Source organism: Vittaforma corneae, assembly GCF_000231115.1.
Source record: "Vittaforma corneae ATCC 50505 unplaced genomic scaffold supercont1.3, whole genome shotgun sequence".
Classification (NCBI taxonomy): domain Eukaryota; kingdom Fungi; phylum Microsporidia; family Nosematidae; genus Vittaforma; species Vittaforma corneae.
The window spans coordinates 36,910-57,799 of record NW_006889836.1 but is presented as its reverse complement, the minus strand read 5'-3'; the positions used below and the strand labels follow the sequence as shown (position 1 = coordinate 57,799).

General features: G+C 37.2%; 19 protein-coding genes across 19 annotated transcripts; 5 read left to right on the top strand and 14 right to left on the bottom strand.

Moving 5' to 3' along the window:
* Positions 1-112: 112 nt before the first annotated feature.
* Positions 113-520, bottom strand: VICG_00482 (uncharacterized protein; the record flags this gene model as incomplete). Its single annotated transcript, XM_007603872.1, has 1 exon — positions 113-520. The coding sequence occupies one exon, from the start codon at positions 518-520 to the stop codon at positions 113-115; it is 408 nt and encodes a 135-aa protein (XP_007603934.1).
* A 597-nt stretch (positions 521-1,117) lies between these two features.
* Positions 1,118-1,417, top strand: VICG_00481 (uncharacterized protein; the record flags this gene model as incomplete). Its single annotated transcript, XM_007603871.1, has 1 exon — positions 1,118-1,417. The coding sequence occupies one exon, from the start codon at positions 1,118-1,120 to the stop codon at positions 1,415-1,417; it is 300 nt and encodes a 99-aa protein (XP_007603933.1).
* Positions 1,418-2,140: 723 nt separating this feature from the next.
* On the bottom strand, positions 2,141-2,785 carry VICG_00480 (uncharacterized protein; the record flags this gene model as incomplete). The annotated part of the gene is made up of 1 exon (XM_007603870.1): positions 2,141-2,785. The coding sequence occupies one exon, from the start codon at positions 2,783-2,785 to the stop codon at positions 2,141-2,143; it is 645 nt and encodes a 214-aa protein (XP_007603932.1).
* Positions 2,786-2,899: 114 nt separating this feature from the next.
* On the bottom strand, positions 2,900-3,364 carry VICG_00479 (uncharacterized protein; the record flags this gene model as incomplete). The annotated part of the gene is made up of 1 exon (XM_007603869.1): positions 2,900-3,364. One exon carries the CDS (start codon positions 3,362-3,364, stop codon positions 2,900-2,902), a length of 465 nt encoding a protein of 154 aa, XP_007603931.1.
* A 4-nt stretch (positions 3,365-3,368) lies between these two features.
* Positions 3,369-4,427, bottom strand: VICG_00478 (uncharacterized protein; the record flags this gene model as incomplete). The annotated part of the gene is made up of 1 exon (XM_007603868.1): positions 3,369-4,427. One exon carries the CDS (start codon positions 4,425-4,427, stop codon positions 3,369-3,371), a length of 1,059 nt encoding a protein of 352 aa, XP_007603930.1.
* A 150-nt stretch (positions 4,428-4,577) lies between these two features.
* Positions 4,578-6,469, top strand: VICG_00476 (uncharacterized protein; the record flags this gene model as incomplete). The annotated part of the gene is made up of 1 exon (XM_007603867.1): positions 4,578-6,469. The coding sequence occupies exon 1, from the start codon at positions 5,159-5,161 to the stop codon at positions 6,467-6,469; it is 1,311 nt and encodes a 436-aa protein (XP_007603929.1). The 5' UTR covers positions 4,578-5,158.
* A 165-nt stretch (positions 6,470-6,634) lies between these two features.
* Positions 6,635-7,786, bottom strand: VICG_00475 (uncharacterized protein; the record flags this gene model as incomplete). Its single annotated transcript, XM_007603866.1, has 1 exon — positions 6,635-7,786. The coding sequence occupies one exon, from the start codon at positions 7,784-7,786 to the stop codon at positions 6,635-6,637; it is 1,152 nt and encodes a 383-aa protein (XP_007603928.1).
* Positions 7,787-8,024: 238 nt separating this feature from the next.
* Positions 8,025-8,960, bottom strand: VICG_00474 (uncharacterized protein; the record flags this gene model as incomplete). Its single annotated transcript, XM_007603865.1, has 1 exon — positions 8,025-8,960. One exon carries the CDS (start codon positions 8,958-8,960, stop codon positions 8,025-8,027), a length of 936 nt encoding a protein of 311 aa, XP_007603927.1.
* Positions 8,961-9,090: 130 nt separating this feature from the next.
* VICG_00473 (uncharacterized protein) lies at positions 9,091-10,251 on the top strand (the record flags this gene model as incomplete). The annotated part of the gene is made up of 1 exon (XM_007603864.1): positions 9,091-10,251. The coding sequence occupies one exon, from the start codon at positions 9,091-9,093 to the stop codon at positions 10,249-10,251; it is 1,161 nt and encodes a 386-aa protein (XP_007603926.1).
* A 532-nt stretch (positions 10,252-10,783) lies between these two features.
* On the bottom strand, positions 10,784-11,986 carry VICG_00472 (uncharacterized protein; the record flags this gene model as incomplete). The annotated part of the gene is made up of 1 exon (XM_007603863.1): positions 10,784-11,986. The coding sequence occupies one exon, from the start codon at positions 11,984-11,986 to the stop codon at positions 10,784-10,786; it is 1,203 nt and encodes a 400-aa protein (XP_007603925.1).
* Positions 11,987-12,352: 366 nt separating this feature from the next.
* On the bottom strand, positions 12,353-12,700 carry VICG_00471 (uncharacterized protein; the record flags this gene model as incomplete). The annotated part of the gene is made up of 1 exon (XM_007603862.1): positions 12,353-12,700. One exon carries the CDS (start codon positions 12,698-12,700, stop codon positions 12,353-12,355), a length of 348 nt encoding a protein of 115 aa, XP_007603924.1.
* A 91-nt stretch (positions 12,701-12,791) lies between these two features.
* On the bottom strand, positions 12,792-13,109 carry VICG_00470 (uncharacterized protein; the record flags this gene model as incomplete). The annotated part of the gene is made up of 1 exon (XM_007603861.1): positions 12,792-13,109. One exon carries the CDS (start codon positions 13,107-13,109, stop codon positions 12,792-12,794), a length of 318 nt encoding a protein of 105 aa, XP_007603923.1.
* A 541-nt stretch (positions 13,110-13,650) lies between these two features.
* On the bottom strand, positions 13,651-14,853 carry VICG_00469 (CMGC/DYRK/YAK protein kinase; the record flags this gene model as incomplete). The annotated part of the gene is made up of 1 exon (XM_007603860.1): positions 13,651-14,853. The coding sequence occupies one exon, from the start codon at positions 14,851-14,853 to the stop codon at positions 13,651-13,653; it is 1,203 nt and encodes a 400-aa protein (XP_007603922.1).
* A 41-nt stretch (positions 14,854-14,894) lies between these two features.
* Positions 14,895-15,389, top strand: VICG_00468 (uncharacterized protein; the record flags this gene model as incomplete). Its single annotated transcript, XM_007603859.1, has 1 exon — positions 14,895-15,389. One exon carries the CDS (start codon positions 14,895-14,897, stop codon positions 15,387-15,389), a length of 495 nt encoding a protein of 164 aa, XP_007603921.1.
* Positions 15,369-15,992, bottom strand: VICG_00467 (uncharacterized protein; the record flags this gene model as incomplete). The annotated part of the gene is made up of 1 exon (XM_007603858.1): positions 15,369-15,992. One exon carries the CDS (start codon positions 15,990-15,992, stop codon positions 15,369-15,371), a length of 624 nt encoding a protein of 207 aa, XP_007603920.1.
* Positions 15,993-16,343: 351 nt separating this feature from the next.
* Positions 16,344-16,571, bottom strand: VICG_00466 (uncharacterized protein; the record flags this gene model as incomplete). Its single annotated transcript, XM_007603857.1, has 1 exon — positions 16,344-16,571. The coding sequence occupies one exon, from the start codon at positions 16,569-16,571 to the stop codon at positions 16,344-16,346; it is 228 nt and encodes a 75-aa protein (XP_007603919.1).
* Positions 16,572-16,746: 175 nt separating this feature from the next.
* Positions 16,747-17,052, bottom strand: VICG_00465 (uncharacterized protein; the record flags this gene model as incomplete). Its single annotated transcript, XM_007603856.1, has 1 exon — positions 16,747-17,052. The coding sequence occupies one exon, from the start codon at positions 17,050-17,052 to the stop codon at positions 16,747-16,749; it is 306 nt and encodes a 101-aa protein (XP_007603918.1).
* VICG_00464 (uncharacterized protein) lies at positions 17,012-17,476 on the bottom strand (the record flags this gene model as incomplete). The annotated part of the gene is made up of 1 exon (XM_007603855.1): positions 17,012-17,476. One exon carries the CDS (start codon positions 17,474-17,476, stop codon positions 17,012-17,014), a length of 465 nt encoding a protein of 154 aa, XP_007603917.1.
* A 344-nt stretch (positions 17,477-17,820) lies between these two features.
* On the top strand, positions 17,821-20,856 carry VICG_00463 (uncharacterized protein; the record flags this gene model as incomplete). Its single annotated transcript, XM_007603854.1, has 1 exon — positions 17,821-20,856. The coding sequence occupies one exon, from the start codon at positions 17,821-17,823 to the stop codon at positions 20,854-20,856; it is 3,036 nt and encodes a 1,011-aa protein (XP_007603916.1).
* Between the last annotated feature and the right edge of the window lie 34 nt (positions 20,857-20,890).

The window sequence follows — 20,890 nt, the reverse complement described above, 5'->3', positions numbered from 1 at the left end:
AGCATACTTCACCAAGCAAATGGTGGTATCGCTGACTATTTTGATGAGTGTGATTCATTGAATATACAACATAAGATGTTGTCAGCCATATCACAAGATATTTATTTACTCATCAGACCATCGCGGTATTAAAATACTTTGAATACTTGATTTTATAAACAAGCACAATATCTCTAGGAAGCAGAGTTACCCTCTTTGCATGCACAGCACATCTATATGCATCTTCAAGGAGACCTGTTAAGAAATTCTCTGCAGCCTCCTGGAAAATAACCAATGCTGCTGACTGGAATCTCAGTTCATCGTTGAAAGATGTCAAATGCCTAACTAGTCTTTGGAATGGTCTCTTTCGTATGAGAAGATCACTGGACTTCTGGTATTTTCGTATCTCTCTGAGTGCCACTGCGCCAGGTCTAAACTTAGTCTTTGTCTGTGAGAGAGTACTGGGCGTAGATTTTCCTGTGGCTACTCTTGCTGGTTTTTTACCACCTGCTCTAACTTCAAGTTGCTTAACTCTAGCCATGGGGTTGGAATGAAAAGTGTTTAAGTAGTTTTAGGCGGGAAACTTTCCCTCCATTTCCAATTTTCCTTTTAGAATTTGTGAGTAGGAATGAGTAAATTTTAGAACATTTATCTAAGAATTTACAGATAAGATCATGCCGAAGCCATGTTAGATCGGCAATATTTCTCATCCTCGCTGTATTTTCAACACGGCTGTCTTTAATATCACATAGCTTATCGTGTGGAAAACTAGCAATAGCTCTCCAAACAGGCACAGTGAAGACTGTCAGGACTCATTTGCCAATTTTAGTTAAGTGCCACCATTTATACCGGTCTTTGACCAATAACCAAAAGTATAAAATCTCTTGTCTTAGATGATGTAGATCTTGAACTGTCTAAATTTATTTATAGCTTATTTTTAAGTCCAAAATCTGCATTCTTTTCGGGTTTTATCTATTTTTAATTTTTTGATTTTATGCGCTTCTCTCAAAAATTACACAACATCTCTTCACCATCAGGAGGCAAATAGCCCTTGGAAGATCCATTTCCCGCCAAACAGCCCATTTCCCGCAAAAATATCCCTCCAAAAATTATAAATACAGAAAAATTGGGAACCCCAATGGCAGGACGCGGTAAGGGAGCAAAAGGAGCAAAGGGTGTTGCAAAGCGACACAGAAAGCAACCATCAAGCAGCAGCAAAATCAGTGGACCAGCAATCAGGAGACTCGCTCGTAGGGCAGGTGTACCTAGAGTGGGTGCTGGCTGCTTCCCAGAAGTCAATGATGCAGCAGTCAACTATCTCACCACACTCTTGGACAGCTGTAGAATCTACTGCTCACACAGCAAGAGAAAGACAATTAACTGTCAGGATGTTATATATGCCCTGAAGAGATTAGGAACTAAGTATATGGGATTCTAAATAAATATAGTATTGTGGTGAAGTGTTTTCACTTTGTTTGTTGTAGTTTTTGGTTCTCTCGCGAGATAATTGTTTTTGTGTTTTAAAGTGTTACGTCTCTTCATTGTCCAGCCGGCATATTGCTAATGATGACTGTGCTTGTAGTGCTGTGCCACTGCAGTGCGCTGCTTAACTATGCAGTGATATGCTTGTATTATATTGCTGTCTTGATGGTAAATAAAGTAGATAATTCCTCAGCATTAGCTATCCTCTAAGATACATTTTAAAATTCCAAGTTATTGGATCCCTGGCTTTGCTACTCCAATGCTGCTGCTATTTCATCATGCATCCCTTTCATTCCCCATGCCTGGCTGGTCAAGCTCAGAAGACGAAAATCACTTCAAATTACATCCAACAGATTTTACATTGACAAACATAGCCTATGAGCATCCGGTGCAGCAAAAGGGTCTCTTTGATTCCCATTGCAATACAAATGAAACATTAAGAACAAGCAAGAATCACTTTTACAACAAATTAGGATTCAAAGTTGGAATGTACTTTGCAGGTGAAAAAAAACTCTATCAAAAGAGACAATGAGTCTACATTGATAAAAACATCTGTGCAAAGTAAGAAGCTAGGTATAAAAATAGCATTACATCATTAAATGAAACTTGCACAACATTGTATATTTGGTTTACATTTAATACCTCATTAATTTACCAAATTTCAAATCTCCCATCTAATTTAGTCCCCAGCGACCTTTGTATTCTTGATTCCAAGTAATTTTAAGTTTCCAAGATAATCTAAGTTGTGTAGCTTTGTCAGTCCCTTGTTGTTGTTTAAAAGCAACACTTCAATACTCCTTGGAAGTAGAGTACAATCAACCTCGTCCAACTTATTGTACTGTAGATCTAAAATTTTCAACTGTTGTAGATGCTTCAAATCAGGAATGCAACTTATATGGTTGGCACCAAAATATCCCTCTTCAAGCTTCAAACACCTAATGCCATCCAATGTTTTGAGTTCGTTGTTTGCCAGATCACATTTTGTTAATTCTTCAAAATCCATATTTTCGATCCTGCAGATATCATTTGACATCAGATACAGCTCGTTTAGGGATGGCAGCTCAAGCTTTGGTATGTGTTGAATTAAATTATAACCCATATCAAGAATCTTTAACTTTTTAAGTCCTGAAATGGGATTCATAGAGCTTATTACATTATCTGAAACGTCCAAATACTCAAGTTCTGAATATCTGGGAAAAGCCAAGCTTTCTATCATGTTTCTCCTAGCCTCCAAATGCTTCACTTCACTTGAGATAGGAGGCATGTTTCTCAATCCCTTCTTGTTCAGGAAAATCTTGGTATTGTCGTCTTCTAAATTTTCCATTCAGGGAGAGAACAAAAATACATTCAACAGTGATCCCAGAGAACAGAAAAAAGAGAGGAATGCTATAGTTGTAGATTTTCACAAAAATGTCTAAGATTAACCAAAAATATAAATTTAATGGCATCCATGATCGTGCGATCTTTCCCTGGGCTTGCATGTAACAAGGCCATCAATTTTCAAAATAGCTTGTGCTGTTTCGCATGCTGCCATTATCACTCTCCTTTTCATCTCAAAGCCTTCAATCACACCCTTTTCCCTCATACAGCATGTCTTCCCATTTTCTACATTAACACCGTAGGTAGTGCGGCGATAGGCATGATCATTTTTCAATAAAGACTTGGCTTCATCGCCATCAAATCCACAGTTGTCTGCAAGAATCTTGGGAATGCTCAATAGTGCTCTAGAAAAGCACTCAATAGCCTCTGACTCTTTCGTTTTGACTTCTAGAGCAAACTTTGACAGCTCAAGTGCAAGTGCAGTTTCAGTACATCCGCCACCATACAGACAATTTGGACTCTCTTTAATTCTTTTCAAAACACAGAGGGCATCATGGACAGATCTTTCCGCTTCATCAAGCATTTCCTTAGAACTTCCGCAAATAACAATGGTAGATGCGCCCTTTTTTAATGCCTTCGAACTTTACCATTTTGTGTCCCTTAATATTAACTGTAGTAACCTTTTGACATGTTCCAAAGTCAGATTCTTTGATGCCCTCAAAGCTTGACAAAAGATTTCCGCCTAGCACCTTGTTAAGTCTTTCAACACCATCAAAATCAGCATGCTCAATAACAGACAGCCCTTTATTTTTCAATAGCTGTAAAGGATAGTCATAGATGATCTGCCTGTTAATAAACAAATCGAAGGAGGCACGACACATTGCATCTATTTTAGAGATCATCTTTGCTTTCTCTGCTAGTTCTATTCTTTCTAATTCCTTAATGCTTTCCACATTAACCTTGGAACTGAAAATTTTTATCTTGTCGTGATCCATGGAGGTATTTGCAATAAGTATCCTTGGATTTTCAAGAGCTATATCAATGCTTTTGTTTAGCACAATTCCATCAACAATAAGACTTTCCGAAAGATCTCCTTCGAGCTTGATGATTTCAACCAATGTTATATCCTCGGACATTTCAACAGCTTTAATACAAATATCGATAAAAACATCCAGGCTGTTAGATAATACCTTACTATTTAAGGTGGTTTTGACTAAATTGCGAATATCTTCTGGCTTTGGTGTAAATTTTCTCTTATTTAGCAGATCCAGGCATCTTGCAAGAGCTAATGAAAATCCTTTTATTATTTTTGTAGAATGAATGCTCAGCTGATAAGCTTCCTTCAAGAGTAGGGACACAAGAACAGCAATGCTAGTGGTTCCATCCCCCTCTTCCCAATCTTGATTTATACTACTATTAATAATGATCTTTGCACTTGCACTATCGATCATGAGATTCTTCAATATAAATGCGCCATCGTTAGTCACCGATGTTTCCTTCCCATGAATGACCTTCAGACTACCTTTGGGACCAAGCGTAGTCTTCAGAATGTCTCCCACCAAGTTTATTCCGCTTCTAATTGTTCTCAACGCATCGTCCTTCCTCTCTTCTACATTTCCTGCGTTCTGGTGGCTGTAGAGATCCATGGGTGAAGATTTCAAAAATATGAAAAGATTTATACTGCCAAGACATAGCTTAAACTTGTAAACGTACTGAAGTATAGAATAGCAGTGAATACGGCTTGTGCAGAAAACACTTGATTTACTGCTAATACATTCGCTCTAAAAATTTGACCCATGGAGGAACACTTGCACTGGGCGCCATTCATCGTCAAGCCCTATAGAATTAACAACTACACTCATTTAATTGCTTTACTAAAAACAAAGCAGTCTAAATACAGGGACTATTCCCATGGTGTGATCAGCACATCCTTTTCTAAGCTCTTAGGCACAGCTCATGAGACACTCGATCTTGACTCTATTCTTGAAGGATTTTTACACGAAAAGCTCAAGGAGAAGAGTATCGACTTTGAGCTGCAATTGTTTGCTGATTTTAGCAAGGCTGTAAATAAAAAAATTAAAGAATTGAAAATCGAAAACGACCAGAAGGTCTATGCAAATAAAATTGGAAATTTGAAGGACATAGAACAGTTGTTTTTGTTGAGGCCGTCGCAAAGTACATTCAAGGATGATTTCCTCTTTGATATGTACTCATTTATAAATCAAAAGATAGAACCTTTGGTATTTCTGCAGAGCTCATACATGAGGCACGTTGTAAAATTCTACATTCAAAATCGTCCAGCAGATCTCCATATCGACACGAAGACCAATACTGTTGATGACAATGCACTGAAGAATATTGTTAGGGATTTGTAAAGATGCGATTTAACGGGGAAGAGTATCGAATTGAAATATACGAATCAAGATACTTGTGGGCCGAAGCCTTCACATTTTTCAGAATTGGTAGGACTGATCTGCTGCTCAGTCTGTTATCAGAATTTGAAATATTTTTTGAATTCATGTCTCAGAGATTTAAGACTGTTTTCAATGGGTATCTTGCAGGCAGAAAGCCCAATTTCGTAGTAAATCTTAAAAGTGATGATAAATTTAAAAAATTCCTGTTTGAGCTAGCAGACGAGAGGGCAAAAAGTGACGGGCTGGTCATAAATACCGCAGAAGATTACATCTGGCTCAGGCTGGTCACTAAAAAGAATTTCAAAAACGATATTGAGATTTTTGAAAGCGATAAAATCAAGTTTATGATATCTTTGTTTGCCAAAAAGTATAGCAAAGCCATCGACATTCTACTGAAATCAGACTTTGGAGTTATCCCAAAGTTCTTCCTGTTAAGGGAGCTATGTCTTGAGCAGAATCTGGACCAAGCAGGCGAAGAAGTTCATTCCACAAATGTCTTTGACTCATCAAACCTCATAACAAGATCACAATTGAGAACAAGAAGATTGGTTGAGGACAGCTCTTCAACTGTGAGTCTTGCTTCTATCTCTGAACAGCCATTTGCAATCAGCCCTATATTCCTAAACTTCCTCTTTAATATCGTTACAAGACTGTCTACTAAGGAATACAAAGTCAAGCTGATTGAAATGCTCAAGAGTCACAGCGAATACTATGACGTTGTTCCTGACTACATCATCAAGTTTGAGCTCTTCGATATTCTTGGCAAGCCCTCGGAGAAAAACACTACCGTTGAATTCTTTCTTGATTATAAGCTTTCTTCAAAGGTTCTTCAAAGACTCAGAGAAATGGGAGACAGAAATAAGATTATTCAACTATACAGCATTATTGATGACTTGACTATGATTCAAACATTAAGAGATGCAACTGAAGAGGCCATATTGATTGACGGAACTGTCGATCAAGAAATTGTCGAGAAGTACCTTAAAGAGAAAATATCAAAAGACAGTGACGAATTGAAAAACATGTATGGATTTTATAAATTTGTCAAGAATCCCTCTGTTTCCAATCTGAGGCAAACAGTGCTTTTCGATCAGAATATTGATATGAGGCCTTATAAGTTTGTTATTGAAAAGCTCTTTGCAAAAGCCATTGAGACCGTTAGATCTGCAAATGATAAATTCATGGCCAAGCACCTATTTAAACTTTGTGGAGCTTTAGACCTGAATGAGGAGTGTGCATCAAAAGTATCCAAAGACTTAGTACTTTTAATTTGAATAAACAACATTGCCATGGATGCTTATCTTATCTTTGTCTACGATTCAGCCATCTCCTGCACGTTTAATAAAAACTGATACAGGAAAGATGCATAATATAAACTAATCAGGAAATACTTTAAATACCACAGCTCACCAAAAATGACATGTTAACAGAACTTGAATTTATTTGTTCATTAATTGGTTTTCTTTAAATAAAATTCTAAAGTAGTCAGCGGGTGTTTGAAATGAATTCTTTAGTTCCTCTCCTATGACTTTTGCACCTACCCTTCCACAGCACTTAACAGCATCTTTGTTCAAATCCTCAATATCGCTGTTAAGTTTTACAAAATCATGATTATTTACAAAAGGACATCCAAAACTCACCCCGTCATTTGAAAAGCCAATAATTCTAGAGCATGTAAAGCTATGATAATTTGCTCTCTTTCCCTCTAGTCCATAGTTGTGTCTAATATTATAAAGATACTCTTTGTTGAACTGATCATGAGTACAGCCAAAATTAGACTTGAAGAACTCAATGCATTCATTCAAACCCATGCCAATGTCCTTAAAGAACAGACAAAGAGTCTGTCTATCCTGGTATTTAAGATGCTTTTGTGCTTTAAGTCTTCCAAGTATTCCCTTAATGCAAAGCGGAAAAAGATTACTGAGTTTCATGATATCACCAATAGCCAATGCCTCTGTGGAAGATTCGGTCGAAAAGATCATCTTGTTTAGATTAATCAATCGCTCATCAGAATCAATAACTGTCTTTTCATACAACTCATGCATCTGTTTTTCAAGCCATTTTCTGAATGTCTCAGTTAAAAATGAAACTAAAACCTCATCGTCTATGTCAAAATATCCAAAATTAAGATTGTGCGTTCTTTTTGGAATTATGTCCGAGCATTTAGTAAAGTGCACTTTAACCTTTTCAGTAAAATTTAGCATGTTATGACTGTCTGGATCATAGACAGTTGAATGTTCAATGTATTTAGTGACGTTTAAGTGCGGCCAAACCTTCTCCAAAAAGAACCGTCTCGACTCTGATGGGTTAAGTAGCAGTTTATGCTTAAAAAGCTGAGTTTCCTGTACAACAAACCAATTCGAGCTCCATTTTGACTGTGCACACACCAATCTCAGACAAAAGTGGGAATTTAAATCTTCCTCTGCGGTTTTAACTGATATATTGTCTCTGATGTTATTTTCGAGCCTCCTGAGTACTTTAAGTCTTAAATGTGCATTTTCTTTAAATTCTTCATAGTTAAAAGTGGCTCTATTCAGACTATCATAGAACGTGATCTCTGGTTCGGAAGTATCCTGCTTTAGTCTTTTCATGAGGGATAATTTTGGAAAAGAAATAACAATCAAAAACAGTGGAAACAAGTGCAGCTTGATTTGTAAAACCGATAAAGTAGACTAGACGATAGTGTTGGGTTCGTAATGCATTGGCCTATATTGCAGAATATGTTACAATGAAACATCATCTCAGTTTAATATGCTTATGCTTTGAAGTTTCGAGGTTTGGCGCTGGTGTTAGTGCCACATATTAATTTTTAATTTATCTAATTTCAGGTTAGTTGAAAACTTCAACACCATTCAAACGTATTGAAAAATCACATTCGGATCTTGACACTTTAATCACACTAACATCAGTCAAGACGTAAAACACAGATGAGAAGCCATCTATCAGCTTCTTTGCATCTGTTTGAACTATGAACTTTCGCAGAGTATTCTTACATACCTCATCTAAATGCCATCGGGAAAGTAGTACGTGTACATTATTCAATATCAGATCAATACTAGTGCCTTTGCACAGCTCTTTTATTATTGCTGTACATATCGGATGTTTGGAATCTGCAAATTCATTCTTAATTGATATTTCCACATTGTGCCTTTTAAACGTTCCCTCAAGACTTGCAATGTCTACGATGCAAAATTTACCTTTTGGATATGCACAATGCCCCTTATATTCACGGCTTTTATACTTTAAAATGCATGTTAATCCTTCATTTTTATCATCAAGTATCTGCTCAAGTGTTACAAAGCTGAAGGGTGTGGTACAAACTCTCAATGATCCGTCAACTATCTTTACATCTGCATTAATCATGCTTAGCCTGGAGTAAATTTGTTTTTCTTTCTCGATATTTTCTAATAGTTCCGACATTCTTTGTTTCAAAATATTCATGACATCGCCAAGAATAACTCTTTTAATATTCACCTTTTGCTCTTTGGCATCCGACGCCTCATAACAAGACAACACCTTTCTCTTTACTAGCCCAAATGCCTCAACCGCTGTTTCATTTTCAACTTTGGCATGCGCCAGCAACCTGTAAAAATCCTCAACTAAGATCTCAGACCTGTTCTCTTCTTGCGATTTTTCAGTGTAGTAAACAGATAGCTTATCCCAAACTTCCTGTACTTTGTCCCTGGGCAAATCATAGACCACATCCTGCTCAGTTGTTGACACAATTGTGTTTTCAACAAAAAAATCCGAAATATTCACTTTCATTCAACAAGGACTTGAAGAATCAAATATTTAAAATAGCAGCAATTATTCATTAAATTTACAGCAAAGCCATGCTTGCCATATACCTCTGTTTGATTACATTTTTAATGCAAAAAGTTTTTGTTTAGTCCCCATGATTGAAAAGCTACCAATTGACAAAATCGACATACGATATCTTTTATCGATGGCGATAATACTCATTTCAAGCATAAAGAAAAAGCGAACTACATTTCAAAGCACTGTGCTTGCTATTCTAATATTGTGGATTGCGTTTGGATTGAAAAATACAGCATTCGTATTGGTCTCAATTGCCATCAATATTATACTATTGTGGATATTTAGACTCAACGAGTATTGTTTTACCGTGCTGAACATTCTGAATCTATACGTGTATAAGATGCTTGGTAAGAGCTTCGAGCCCAGAATCCGTAGTACTTTTGATGTGTCAGGTATTCTGATGCTTTTGACAGTGAAAATGGGGTATATCTCTAAATTCTTTGATGGAAATATAGCAAATATACTGGACTATATATTTTTTATACCTGGCCTTGTTACTGGACCTACTGCACCTTACAGGGAATTTGCTAATCGAGATAGAAAAGTTGACGTTGCATTTCCCTATAAACAAGCACTAATAACACTTGTCTTCTTAACATCACATGCCTTTCTTCGTGTATTTCCATTCAAAGACTATATTTTATCACCGGATATGCCTGTTATCTTCAAGTTTATTTTTTTATATCTGTTTAATCTCTGTGGCAGAACTAAGTTTCATTTTGCTTGGAATTTTGCGCACTGCTGCTTTATTTTGTATAACTTGCCCGAGTATCTCAACATTGACTTTTGCAAGGTTGAATTTACGGAGTCCGTTAGAGAGATATCGTCATATTGGAATCAATTTATTAGTTTGTGGCTCAAAACTCTATTTTTCAATCCATTAAAAGAGAAATCAATTTCGAAAGCAGTCATAGTCAGCCACCTGAGTTCTGCAGCACTCCATGGTATTAATCCTTGCTATCTAATATTCTTTTTGTCATTTGCTATGTATAGCAAGCCCGTATCATTTGCTAACAATATTTTGAAGTTCAAGATACTAAAGCAAGTCCAAATGATTTTCTTCATCTCATACTTTTCCATGCCCTTCTATCTGCTAGATGTAAAAGAATTGTTTGCAATCTGGAAGAATGTATATTTCTATGGCCATGTTTACTTTACCTTTTGGTTTATTTATTACTGGGCAACGAAGATATTTAGAAAATCTAAAAAAATTAAAGATGAATCAAAAAAAGACTAAGTAGCAAACCACACAAACTATAATTGCAGCAACTTTAATTTAAGTGAACAATACTGCTGGAGACAACTATGCACGCCAGGTGATATTTCTTAAGCCGTTATTAAGATCAAATGAGAATATTTTCTTGTAATGTGCTGGAGTACGATGAAGATGCATGCTTGTGCTAGTATTGAAAACGATGAACAGGAATACTATAATTGTAAGCATGCGATATTAAATAAATTTGAACTAATTTACTTATTGGCAAGCTTGTGTATGCACAGCTGTAGTCTGTTTGATTTTGCTTTTTGCTTATTTTATTGAAAAATTCTACTCCCATGAGGGATGATGAAATTTTGCCGCCCCAGACTGAATGGTGATGAGTGCAAATTCTGACTTCATCTTCATATCTACATGTTCCTGGCGTGCAGGACTCCTGAGCTCTGCTCTAGACCCATAAATTTAGTTATAAATCATTTTGATAGAATTGAGGAGACGGCTTGTCTTTAGTTTAGTATGCACAAGTTCTCGAGTAAAATCCAGGAACGAAGCTTTACTTAGAAGGTCCAAACACGTTGGTGACAAAGCCATCTCCCTTCAGCTCGGCGCCACCGCTTTTCTTCCTAATTAGCACTTTGTATCCAAGAATGCATCCTGCAAATCTTTGAGAATCAATTCTGTAAAGATCTAGCTGTTCAATGGTTTTAATATCAATGCCTATGCTATTTTCTGCCCTCTTGCATGCTTCTTCAAACTGCTGGAAAGTAAGGGCCTGTGGTTTAACCAGGCACTGCAACCCAAACACACCATGGTATTTGTGATTACCTATTTCAACTGTATATCTCCTGCCAATCAAATCCACAGTAAGTTCAAAAAGAGTGTACTTGCCCTCGAGACTAATCTCGTCTTCGTGTTGGATGGTTGAACTAAATTCAATTGAATATCTCAACAGCTCTGTTTTTTCCAAAATATCAACTGCCAAAACCAGCTTGTTAGCTTCGATCTCCAGAATTCCCTTGAAGCTTGGAAAGTCAAGGAAAAAGGGAAATGCTTCAATGGCACTACTGCCATCCACCGATGCATCTTTGCATGCATCCTTGATAAGTCCACAGGCATCAGGCTTGCTAAAGTTTTCCAGCATTATGCTTGGATGTATCATTTTCTGACTGGCCAGATCGATGCCATTGCTACTTTGTGAGTCAGGTCTATCAGTGCTGGAGAGATGCTTTGCTAGCTCAAAATCTACCTCAGTGCACTTACCAACGTGCACAGCTTCGCTGGCCTCACCATCCATCTGACCATTGCAGATAATATCTTCGGGATCTATCCATTCCAGACCACTCAGGACTATGTCAAGTCTTCCAAGCATTGCACACTTCTTTTGAATGTTTTTCAGGTAGTTACTGCATTGTGCAGTAGTAATCACACCCTTGTGCATCATCACAACAAACATTTTGGCCAAATGCATGCTAATGTGCTCATCTTCGAGCTTAAAGACTAGCTTTGGAATTGTATCACAAAACTCAGAGACAAGTGTAATGTACATTTCAGGCATTTTGGTAGCCCCCATTCCTGCCAGCATCTTTGAGACAGAGTGTGTCCATTCCTTACCTTGTGCTATGTATCTTCTATTCCTCCATATACACCCGAGTATCCAGTCGGATGGTACGATTTTATCAATAACTTCTCCAATATATAGACTGCTCTTAATCAGTATTTCTAGTATGTGTTCCATCAAGCTGTCATTTTCTTGCATGTTCTGTATCAGATTTGCTGAAATGATTCGTTGGAACTTTGGATCAATCTGAGGATACTTTTTTCAATAAAATACTGCTCTTTGCGATGTTGATGTAATCTGGTCTCCAACATCTCTGTGAATGTCTGAGGCTATCTGCTTTCGTATCTTCTGAGCAGCTGTAGCTACAGTCGCAGATGGGCACTGCATCTTCCAGAAGAAAATCACAGATATCAACATCAACCTTGTCAACAAATGAATGCAGAAATATTAAAAGATTGTATAGATGCTCAGGCCTTACATTCAGAAACCCGGCAGCTGTGTTGTAAACCTCCTGATGGCAAAGACCCTTCTCTAGCAGTTTCCTAGCACTCAGATAGAATATGCTTATGTCGTTGCCCTTAATGTTTTTAGCAATAGACTTTTGGCAGCCTCGTTCACTTCCTTATATTTCAAAATATTCAGGGCACTTCGCAGTCCATCGTTGCATCCCCTCTCCCAAAAACCCTGTGCAATCATAAGGACATCCTGAATACTAATGGCGCTTTCTCTACACTCAATAACCACAAGAGCCTTTAGTGCAGAAACCACGACGCCTTCTTTCTGGTCCTGGAGTAGGATCTTCAGGTACTTCAATAAATCCTTTTCATAGAACAATTTTCTATTTTTCAAATAGAAAATAGATAAGCACCTTGCTGTATGCATCCTTACCTCCTCTCTTCGATGCGAACACATTCTCTTGATATCTCTAACATAGTTCTTCAACAGCACCTCATCGCAGAGGTGGATGGAGTCAATAACTGCTAACTGCTGAATTTTATGATTTCTATCGTTGAAGTCCTTGAAAAAAGGTGTGTGTACACATTAGCTGGCAAGCGGGCCTGCCAAAGCATGTGTTTCGGAGATAAAAGCTGCACAAGACTTTCAGCTCATAGTTATTGGTGTCGATTATCTTCAAAATATCTCCAAGGAGCATATTTACATCATAGCCTTGCTGTAGCATGCTCACAACAGTCTTCATGGCCTTGATTTGAGTGGTGCTGCTCGAAAGCTCTCTTCTAAGCTCGTCAATAGGCCTTGGCTCTTGAATCGCATTGCCCAGAACAAGGTTAGTTAGGCTATGTGTGATCTTTGATACATTCATTGTTTATCTTCTCAAAAAGACATATATTTATGTTTCATGTTGGAAAACACTGAATTAACGTCTATACGAATCAGTCAGCCAGCCTGAGATGCAGATAACCAAGTGCCATATCGACTGCCAGCGTACTAGTAATCAGTATAACTATCACACTGAATCTTGTCTGCCGTCAGGCTCTAATACAACTAAATGGCCAAAGCATACCAGATAACAATACAGGTTTGTAGTGCAATCCAGATGTCCGCTTGGTCTGTGGTTGCTGAATGGCCTGGAGAGATGTATGCCAAGATTAATTCATAGCTTATGGTACTTTTTGTCTCCTTAGGTATGTCTTTTATATGTTCATACAAGGAAACTGGCCCGTCATACCATATCCCACATTATCATTTTCATGCTATTTTCGACAATATCCCGGATAGCTGAATACTTTTGGAACTGTACTTAATTTGTCGTGCACATGTGTTTCATCAATCTTAGGGCATTCTGATATAAAATCAGAGTGGTGTTTGATTTTAATATGATTATCAAACAAACAAAATTTAATCTAAAATTGCCTATTATATCTATTTTCATGATCAGGATCAAACAAAGACCCTTTTCTTTTATTTGTAAAGCTATCATCATCCATATCATAGGATCTAAAGTCGTATAGCGACATTTTCCTCATCCTTGGATCTTCTCTTGGTGTTGGTCTAGCGCCGTACCTGACAATGTCTGCGCCAGGTAACTGTGTGGGAATGTTGAAAAATTCGTGTTTCAAAAGCGAATGTGGAGGCAACCTTTCCAAATATGACGGATTGAGCACCCTCATCAACAGATCTACGAACATTTCATGCTCTTCTTTTGTACCGTATTTGGAGTATATTTTATCAATCATGTGCTGAGCAGTAAACTTATCAGAGTTAGGCTCTGATTTATATCCGTTTTCAGCATTGAAGTATAGACTGGTATTACTACCATGCTCCAACATAAATAAAGGCAATCCATTTGGATAAAAGTCGTGAATTTTCATTATTTGATCTTTATTATCTTTCCCTGGAAATAGTGGCTTGCCAGTGAACAACTCAAAAGCCAAGCATCCAAAAGACCACATATCCACCGAACTGCTATATGGGATGCCAAGTATGACCTCAGGTGCTCTGTAAAATCTAGATTGAACGTAGAAACTGGAAGAAAGAGTTCTTGTGGTTGAGGACCCAAAGTCAATTATCTTAACCTTATATGTAAAGTAGTCAGCCAAAAGTATGTTTTCGGGCTTTAAATCGCAGTGGATAATTCCTAAGTTATGAAGCTCATGCAGCCCTTCCAGTATCTGCCTAAGCAAGGTTCTTAAGAAGTTATAGCTGACGCCTGTAAATCTAAAAATCTTCGTTAGGTCGTACATATTCTTGCCCAGAAGCTCAATAACGATGCAGAGATGCTGCTTGTATATAAAAGCATCAAATAGTTCCACAAAGTGCTCGGTTAGTCCATGCTCTTTCAACTGCTTGAGAATTCGAACTTCGTTCATTTCGTACTGAAAGTACCGGTTAATAGATTTAACCACTTTTATTGCCACTTCATCACCTTCATTGCTAACACATCTGAAGACTTGTCCGAAGGTGCCTACACCAAGAAGCTCTATTGCCATGTACTTTGTATCATCTGACTTGATAATATAATCTCCCTTGGATAGCACCAGATTTCCCTCAACATTATCTTGTGTTGGATAAATACATTCTGATGGAATAGTCAGAACTTTCTTCATATACTACCCATTAGCCTTTGTAATTTTTAAATAATTCTACCATGTTTTTAAAAAATTTTTTTGGAGAAGCTTTGGAAGTTGCCAGCAACGAATCTTTGGAAAATGCGGTAGAAGACAAGTATGGTCTTCCAAAGTCCCATCAACGAATTTTCGAGATTAATGGCCAGGTGTTTGTTTCTCTTGATCCTTTCAAAAATGAAAGTGATAAATTGAAATTAACTGAGCACCAACATCAACAAAATGAAGAATCCAAAACCGAAGTGGTTTATGAAGTTCCAGATGATTTAAAAGAGTTAGGAGTAGAACAACAAGATTACCAGTGCTTGTACGAGTTGTATCATGACAACAACATTGTAAGAGAAAAGCTTCTTCCATTTACCTTCAACTCTTTTCACAGTAGAGTTGTATTTAATAATATTGATAAATCAAAATTAAGCAGTGTTGATCAATACATTGAAAGTATGACTGATATTGAGAAGGAATTTATTTTGAAAAGCGTCGAGCATTACATTGATTCATTTATCAATTTCAGCTAGTGAATATACGATGAAATCGAGTATTTCACTCTTTTTCAATCCTGCTGGCGAAAAGGGTGTTATGAAGTCCTTTGGAATGGAAACCGACTCATCAGTAATAAATCTTTCTTGCACTTCTGGCCTATAAACGTACCAGCTTTCCACCACTTTCAGCTTCTTTGCTACACTGTGATCCTGAACAGTATTTTTGGCAGTGCCTATAGGCACCAGAATACAGCTCGTGTTTTTAATTTGGTTAATTTTTTCTTTTGCCATGTTTTCATTTTTATACTCCAACAGTTCAAATAAAACATTTTCATACTCTTCAAGATAGTTGTTGTACTCCACCTCGCTATTAAATTCGCATTCCTCTCTCATAAAATGTCTATTCATCAGTTTCCTCATTTTCAACTCTCTTTCGATTTCAATATCCTCAAAAGTGGAAGTTATAAAATTAATTCTTCTCAGAAGTGTTCCACATTCGGGACATGGCGCATATCCCTGCTGAAAGATTTTGTACAAGCATGACTCACATATCCTATGGAAGCAGGGGCTTGTATATATTTTGATATTTGGATTAAGATAAGTATCGCCTTTACAGACCGGACAAGCAAGCTCAGCCATGGGCCAAAACATAAAAAAGTATGATCAATCAATGAGTATCTCAAGAGTGTATTTGACAGGGCCGCTTAAAATATTCCTTTTGATGTTGCTTGCAATACAAATTATCCAGCATGTACCTCTGTTTGCTAAGAACCATCCTATTGTTTTATTGTTGTTCTAAGTAATCCAGAATCAAGTCAATGGCCACAATCCGGTCTATAAACTATTCAGCCAAATAAACATGTTTGTGGGACAACAAAGGCATCTCCAAGTAAGTGATCTCTGTATCAAACAGTTTGATTGCTAAGCTTCATAGTGTAAATACTCCATGGCAGTTTCTCTAAAATGCATAAAACAAAACAAAAAATACAGTTACTGGTGTTGTAAACCGTTTATTAGTTTTTTCTTGAGTATTCCAAAAGAAGCGCATCTACCTCGTCCAGTTTTTCTAATACATCCTGCTATGTCGACGATATCAACATCTTCTGTAGCCCTTCCATTGGAGTCTAGCTTTGCTAGTAGTATCTGCACGCTACTTCTATCCTTGGCATCAATTGTCCTATTCGTAAATGTGCATATTCTTCTCTCGAAGTATTTCATGATGCCCTTCTTGAAAATTTTTTTCAAAAATCAGAAAAACATGTAAGAGCATGTAAATTAAACAATGCAATTAATTTAATTGTGCACTCAGTTGCTTAGAATTCACTTGGAATTAAATGCATTATTGTTTGGTGGCATTTAGGTCAGTATCTGGTACTTTAGTTAAACTTTTAATTCACATTTTGCCAGTCTCTGATACTGCATCAATGATGTCCTGAAAGGCCTTGCCCAATGATGCATTTCCGACCAAAAATCCATCACAATTATTAGTTTTTGATAGCTCATTGATATTAGATTCAGAAATTGATCCACCATATAGTACTCGCCCGGTAATGTTTTGTCCTGCCATGAGCTCTTTAATCATGGATAACACCTCTTCAATCTCGGGCGCATTTGCAGCCTTTCCCGATCCTATGGCCCACACTGGCTCATATGCTACATCAAACGATACATTTTTTATGCCCCTGGGTTGAGTTAGCAAACTGCTTTTTCAAGAACATCAGATATCTGCCGGAAACTCTTTCAGGTATGGGTTCTCCGATACATAAAACAGGTCTTAGGCCATTTTTCAGTGACATTTTCAGTTTCAGATTAACATCATCATCGGTTTCTAGAAAATTAATTCTTCTCTCGCTATGGCCAACCAAAACATATTCAAACTTGTGCTCACGAAGCATTTTGGCACTTACTTCTCCAGTGTATGCTCCGCATTCAAATTTACTTACATTTTGAGCGCCTATTTTGACTTTCTCATTGAAATATCTGAAGCAGTCCCCCACATAAACATAGGGGGCTGCAATAAATACATCCACATCATCAGGAATGCTGAGTAATGTATTTTTAGACTGTTCAAATGTGTCCATTGTGCAGTTCATTTTCCAATTTCCACCAATTAGTTTTTTCATGTACCCTTGTATTCAATGTTTCTATAAATCAAAATGAAGATAAACAACAATGACAGGCATAACTACTCAAAGGCCCAGTGATCGGGTCTAAAGCACCACAAAGCCAAGTTTTGAATTTATACTCAGATTGCAATTCACTTTCCAATGCGATTTAATATTGCAGTGGATAAAGGCTCGTGCTTACGGTCAAGTATATCTCGGCAACGCTCGCATATAATAGTTTTGTATCCATGATATTTATGTCTGGCAATTCACTTCATTGGTGGGTATTAAACTTTAATATCTATGTCATTTCTTTACTTCCTTGTTAAAATTTTTCAAATATTCCGCTATCTTCGACCCTCATGGATAAAATCCTCGATTTGAATGCTGAATTTGATATAAAATTGTTTGACGAGATTGTCTCAAGTGCTTTAAATCCATCATCTCCAAACAAAGCAATAGCCGAGAATATTCTTTTGCAGTTTAAAGATCTTCCTAGCAGTTGGACCAAAATCGACTGCATTCTTAAAAACTCATCTTCAAAACAATCTCAATTCATTGCTCTGCAAATTTTGGAGGAAACAGTGAAAAGCAAATGGGTGCTGTTCAATGAGGAAATGAAAGCAGGACTTCGCCGGTATGTTTTTAGTACAGTAATTGAACGTTCAGCGCTCCCATCAGATATTATTTTGCAAAAGTTCAACTCGGTTTTGATTGAAATAGTGAAAAAAGACTGGCCAAAGAGATGGCCAACCTTCATTAGCGACCTGATAGCGACTAGCCAATCAACTTCCATGCAGGTCAGTATGAATTCGTTGGTAATCCTTAAGAATATTAACGAGCAGCTGTTTATTGTTGGTGATGAAATTGCAACAACAAAGAAGAGACTCTTAAGAAAAACCCTAAAGCAGGAGTACTACACAATTTTCCATTTTATCTCACTTATTCTCGAATATAGTGAGACTCGAGAACTTGATGATGCCCTCCTAGAAAGCTGTCTTGGTGCATTCAAGTCCTTCTGCAAATCCATGCCCCTGGAGTTTGTATTTTCAACAAGAATTGTGGACTTTATACTAGGCCATCTTAACTCACCACATTCTATTGCCACCCTTGAATGTCTGCTTGAAATTATAGAACTAAGAAGGACATACAAAGAGAATGGGATGCTAGAGCCCTCTCCAGAGGTCTTGGAGCATGAAAAGCAGAAGATTGCACTGATTCACACCGAACTTCTCAACTTCTTCAAACTCTATTTGGGAAAATTTGAATCGTACGGAGAAGTGTCCAAGCTCCACTTGGCCTTCAAAAAGATAAACGAACAAGAAAAAATGTTCGTTAAAAAATATGCAACAGTCTTTTCTTCTCTGTACTCAATTTGGATCTACGAGCTAAGTCTGGAGCAAATTAAGCAGGGCCTTGGGTATCTTGTGCAGCTGACCAAGATTGAAGATACATCCATTTACAATGAGATATTTCCATTCTGGACCAAGTTTATATATGAAATGTACTCGGAATATCCACTTAGAATTCCGACATCAAAGCCATTGAGAAGAAACAGCTTCATCTTTATTCTCGAGGCTATGCTGCCTGTATTCACAAATAACATGCCTCGACCAGAAGAAGTGTTTATTCTTGTCAATGATCTTGGTGAGATTATCAGAGATAAAAAAGTTGAGACTAGTGAAATTGAATTTTATAAGAAAATGAGATCAAACATGTTTTACTTATCCTTCTGTATTGAGGATTTTATGATTGACTTTTTTGTAAAGAAGATCGAGCGGTTCATTTCAACAAGCGACTTCGACCATGTCTGGCTGAATAAGATCTGCTGGGCGATTGGCTCTATTTCTAATGCGCTTGAAGAGTCAGTTGAGCGTGACTTCTTTGTTTCGATAATCAAAAATTTACTCACCATGTGTGAGCTAAGAAACTCCAAAGACGAAAAGGCCATCATTGCATCTAACATTATGTTTATAATTGGCCAGTACTACCGATTCTTGAAGTACCACAATGACTTTTTAACGGTTGTCGTTAAGAAGTTATTTGAGTTCATGGAAGAAAAATATCAGGGTATCAAAGAAATGGCATGTGATAACTTTTTCAAGATTTGTGAGAAGTGCCCCAACCAGTTTTTCCTAAAAAAAGACAAGGCATACTTTTATGAGGAGATTTTAAATGATCTTCCGTCAATCACGTCAAACCTTGACTATTATTTGCAGAGGATGGTTATTGAAGGCCTGTTGATTGTTCTCAAACACAGCCAAAAGAAAGATGCAAAGTATGTGGAAATGATTTACGGCACTCTTACAAATCAGGCTATGCTTGATGAGAGGTACATCACCAGCATCCACACCGTCATCCATGAGCAATCGCAGCTCAAAATGATAGTCCATCTGGTTGAATCTTACTCTCTTGGTTTTAAAATCACGCCTGAAATATTCCAAAATATTAACGTTTTAAATTCATTTTTATATCTTTACAAGCATGTTTCTAAGCCTGAAGTTGCATTTAATTCGCTTGTCCAGAAAAACATCCAAATTCTTAAAACATCCTTGGCCAACTTCTTTGAAACTGTCATTTCCTCCGGCTTCGTTTACACGGACTTTGTTAATAATCTTTGTGAAAATGTTTTGCTTGATTTTAAATCCAACTTTGACCCAGCCATACTCTCACTTGCCATTTCTATTGTCTCAAACACCAAGAATCATGAGCATCTTATTGAGATTCAGCGCCTTCAGTTTTTCATAAATAACCTAATTGCACCTGCTGTACCATATGTTGTCAAGGCCGATGAGCATATCGAACTGTCTAAAAAGTATCTGTCACTTTTGAATGAAATGGCTGACAAATCTTTCAAGATAGTGTTCCCCATTTTTACAGAATCGCCTGCCTATGAATCCATCGTCAACTCTGTTCTTTTCTCTCTCACGGGATTAAGAGAGGTGTCGGTGTTGGCTCTTACCACTCTAAAGGTCTTTTTCAAACACTCACTTGAAAACAAGATGTTTGGCTTCTTTAATAGGTTCTACCTGATCTGTCTTGAAAATGTCTTGGGATTGATTTTCGACAAAGACATGAGGCAGAACTACGATGTACAAGTCGAATTACTGTATGACCTAATATCATATCTCAACAAAATACCGTCGCTCAACAGTTCCAATAACAACTATGCAATTGTAAGGGAGTTCGCCACATCACTGTTCAGTAAAAACTTCAGAAACCTAACTGAAAACTCCGTGAAAATTTTTATTGAGGGAATCTTGGAAATTAAAAATTTCCAGTTTTTCAAAGACCACCTGGATGACTTCAACGTGAAAATATATGAATATGGGGATGATGAGGACATTCAGGATGAATTAGACCTTCTAAAAGAACGTGTGGCTGCAGGAATCAACTAAATAATTGCTATATAAATGCTTTTATTTTATTAAT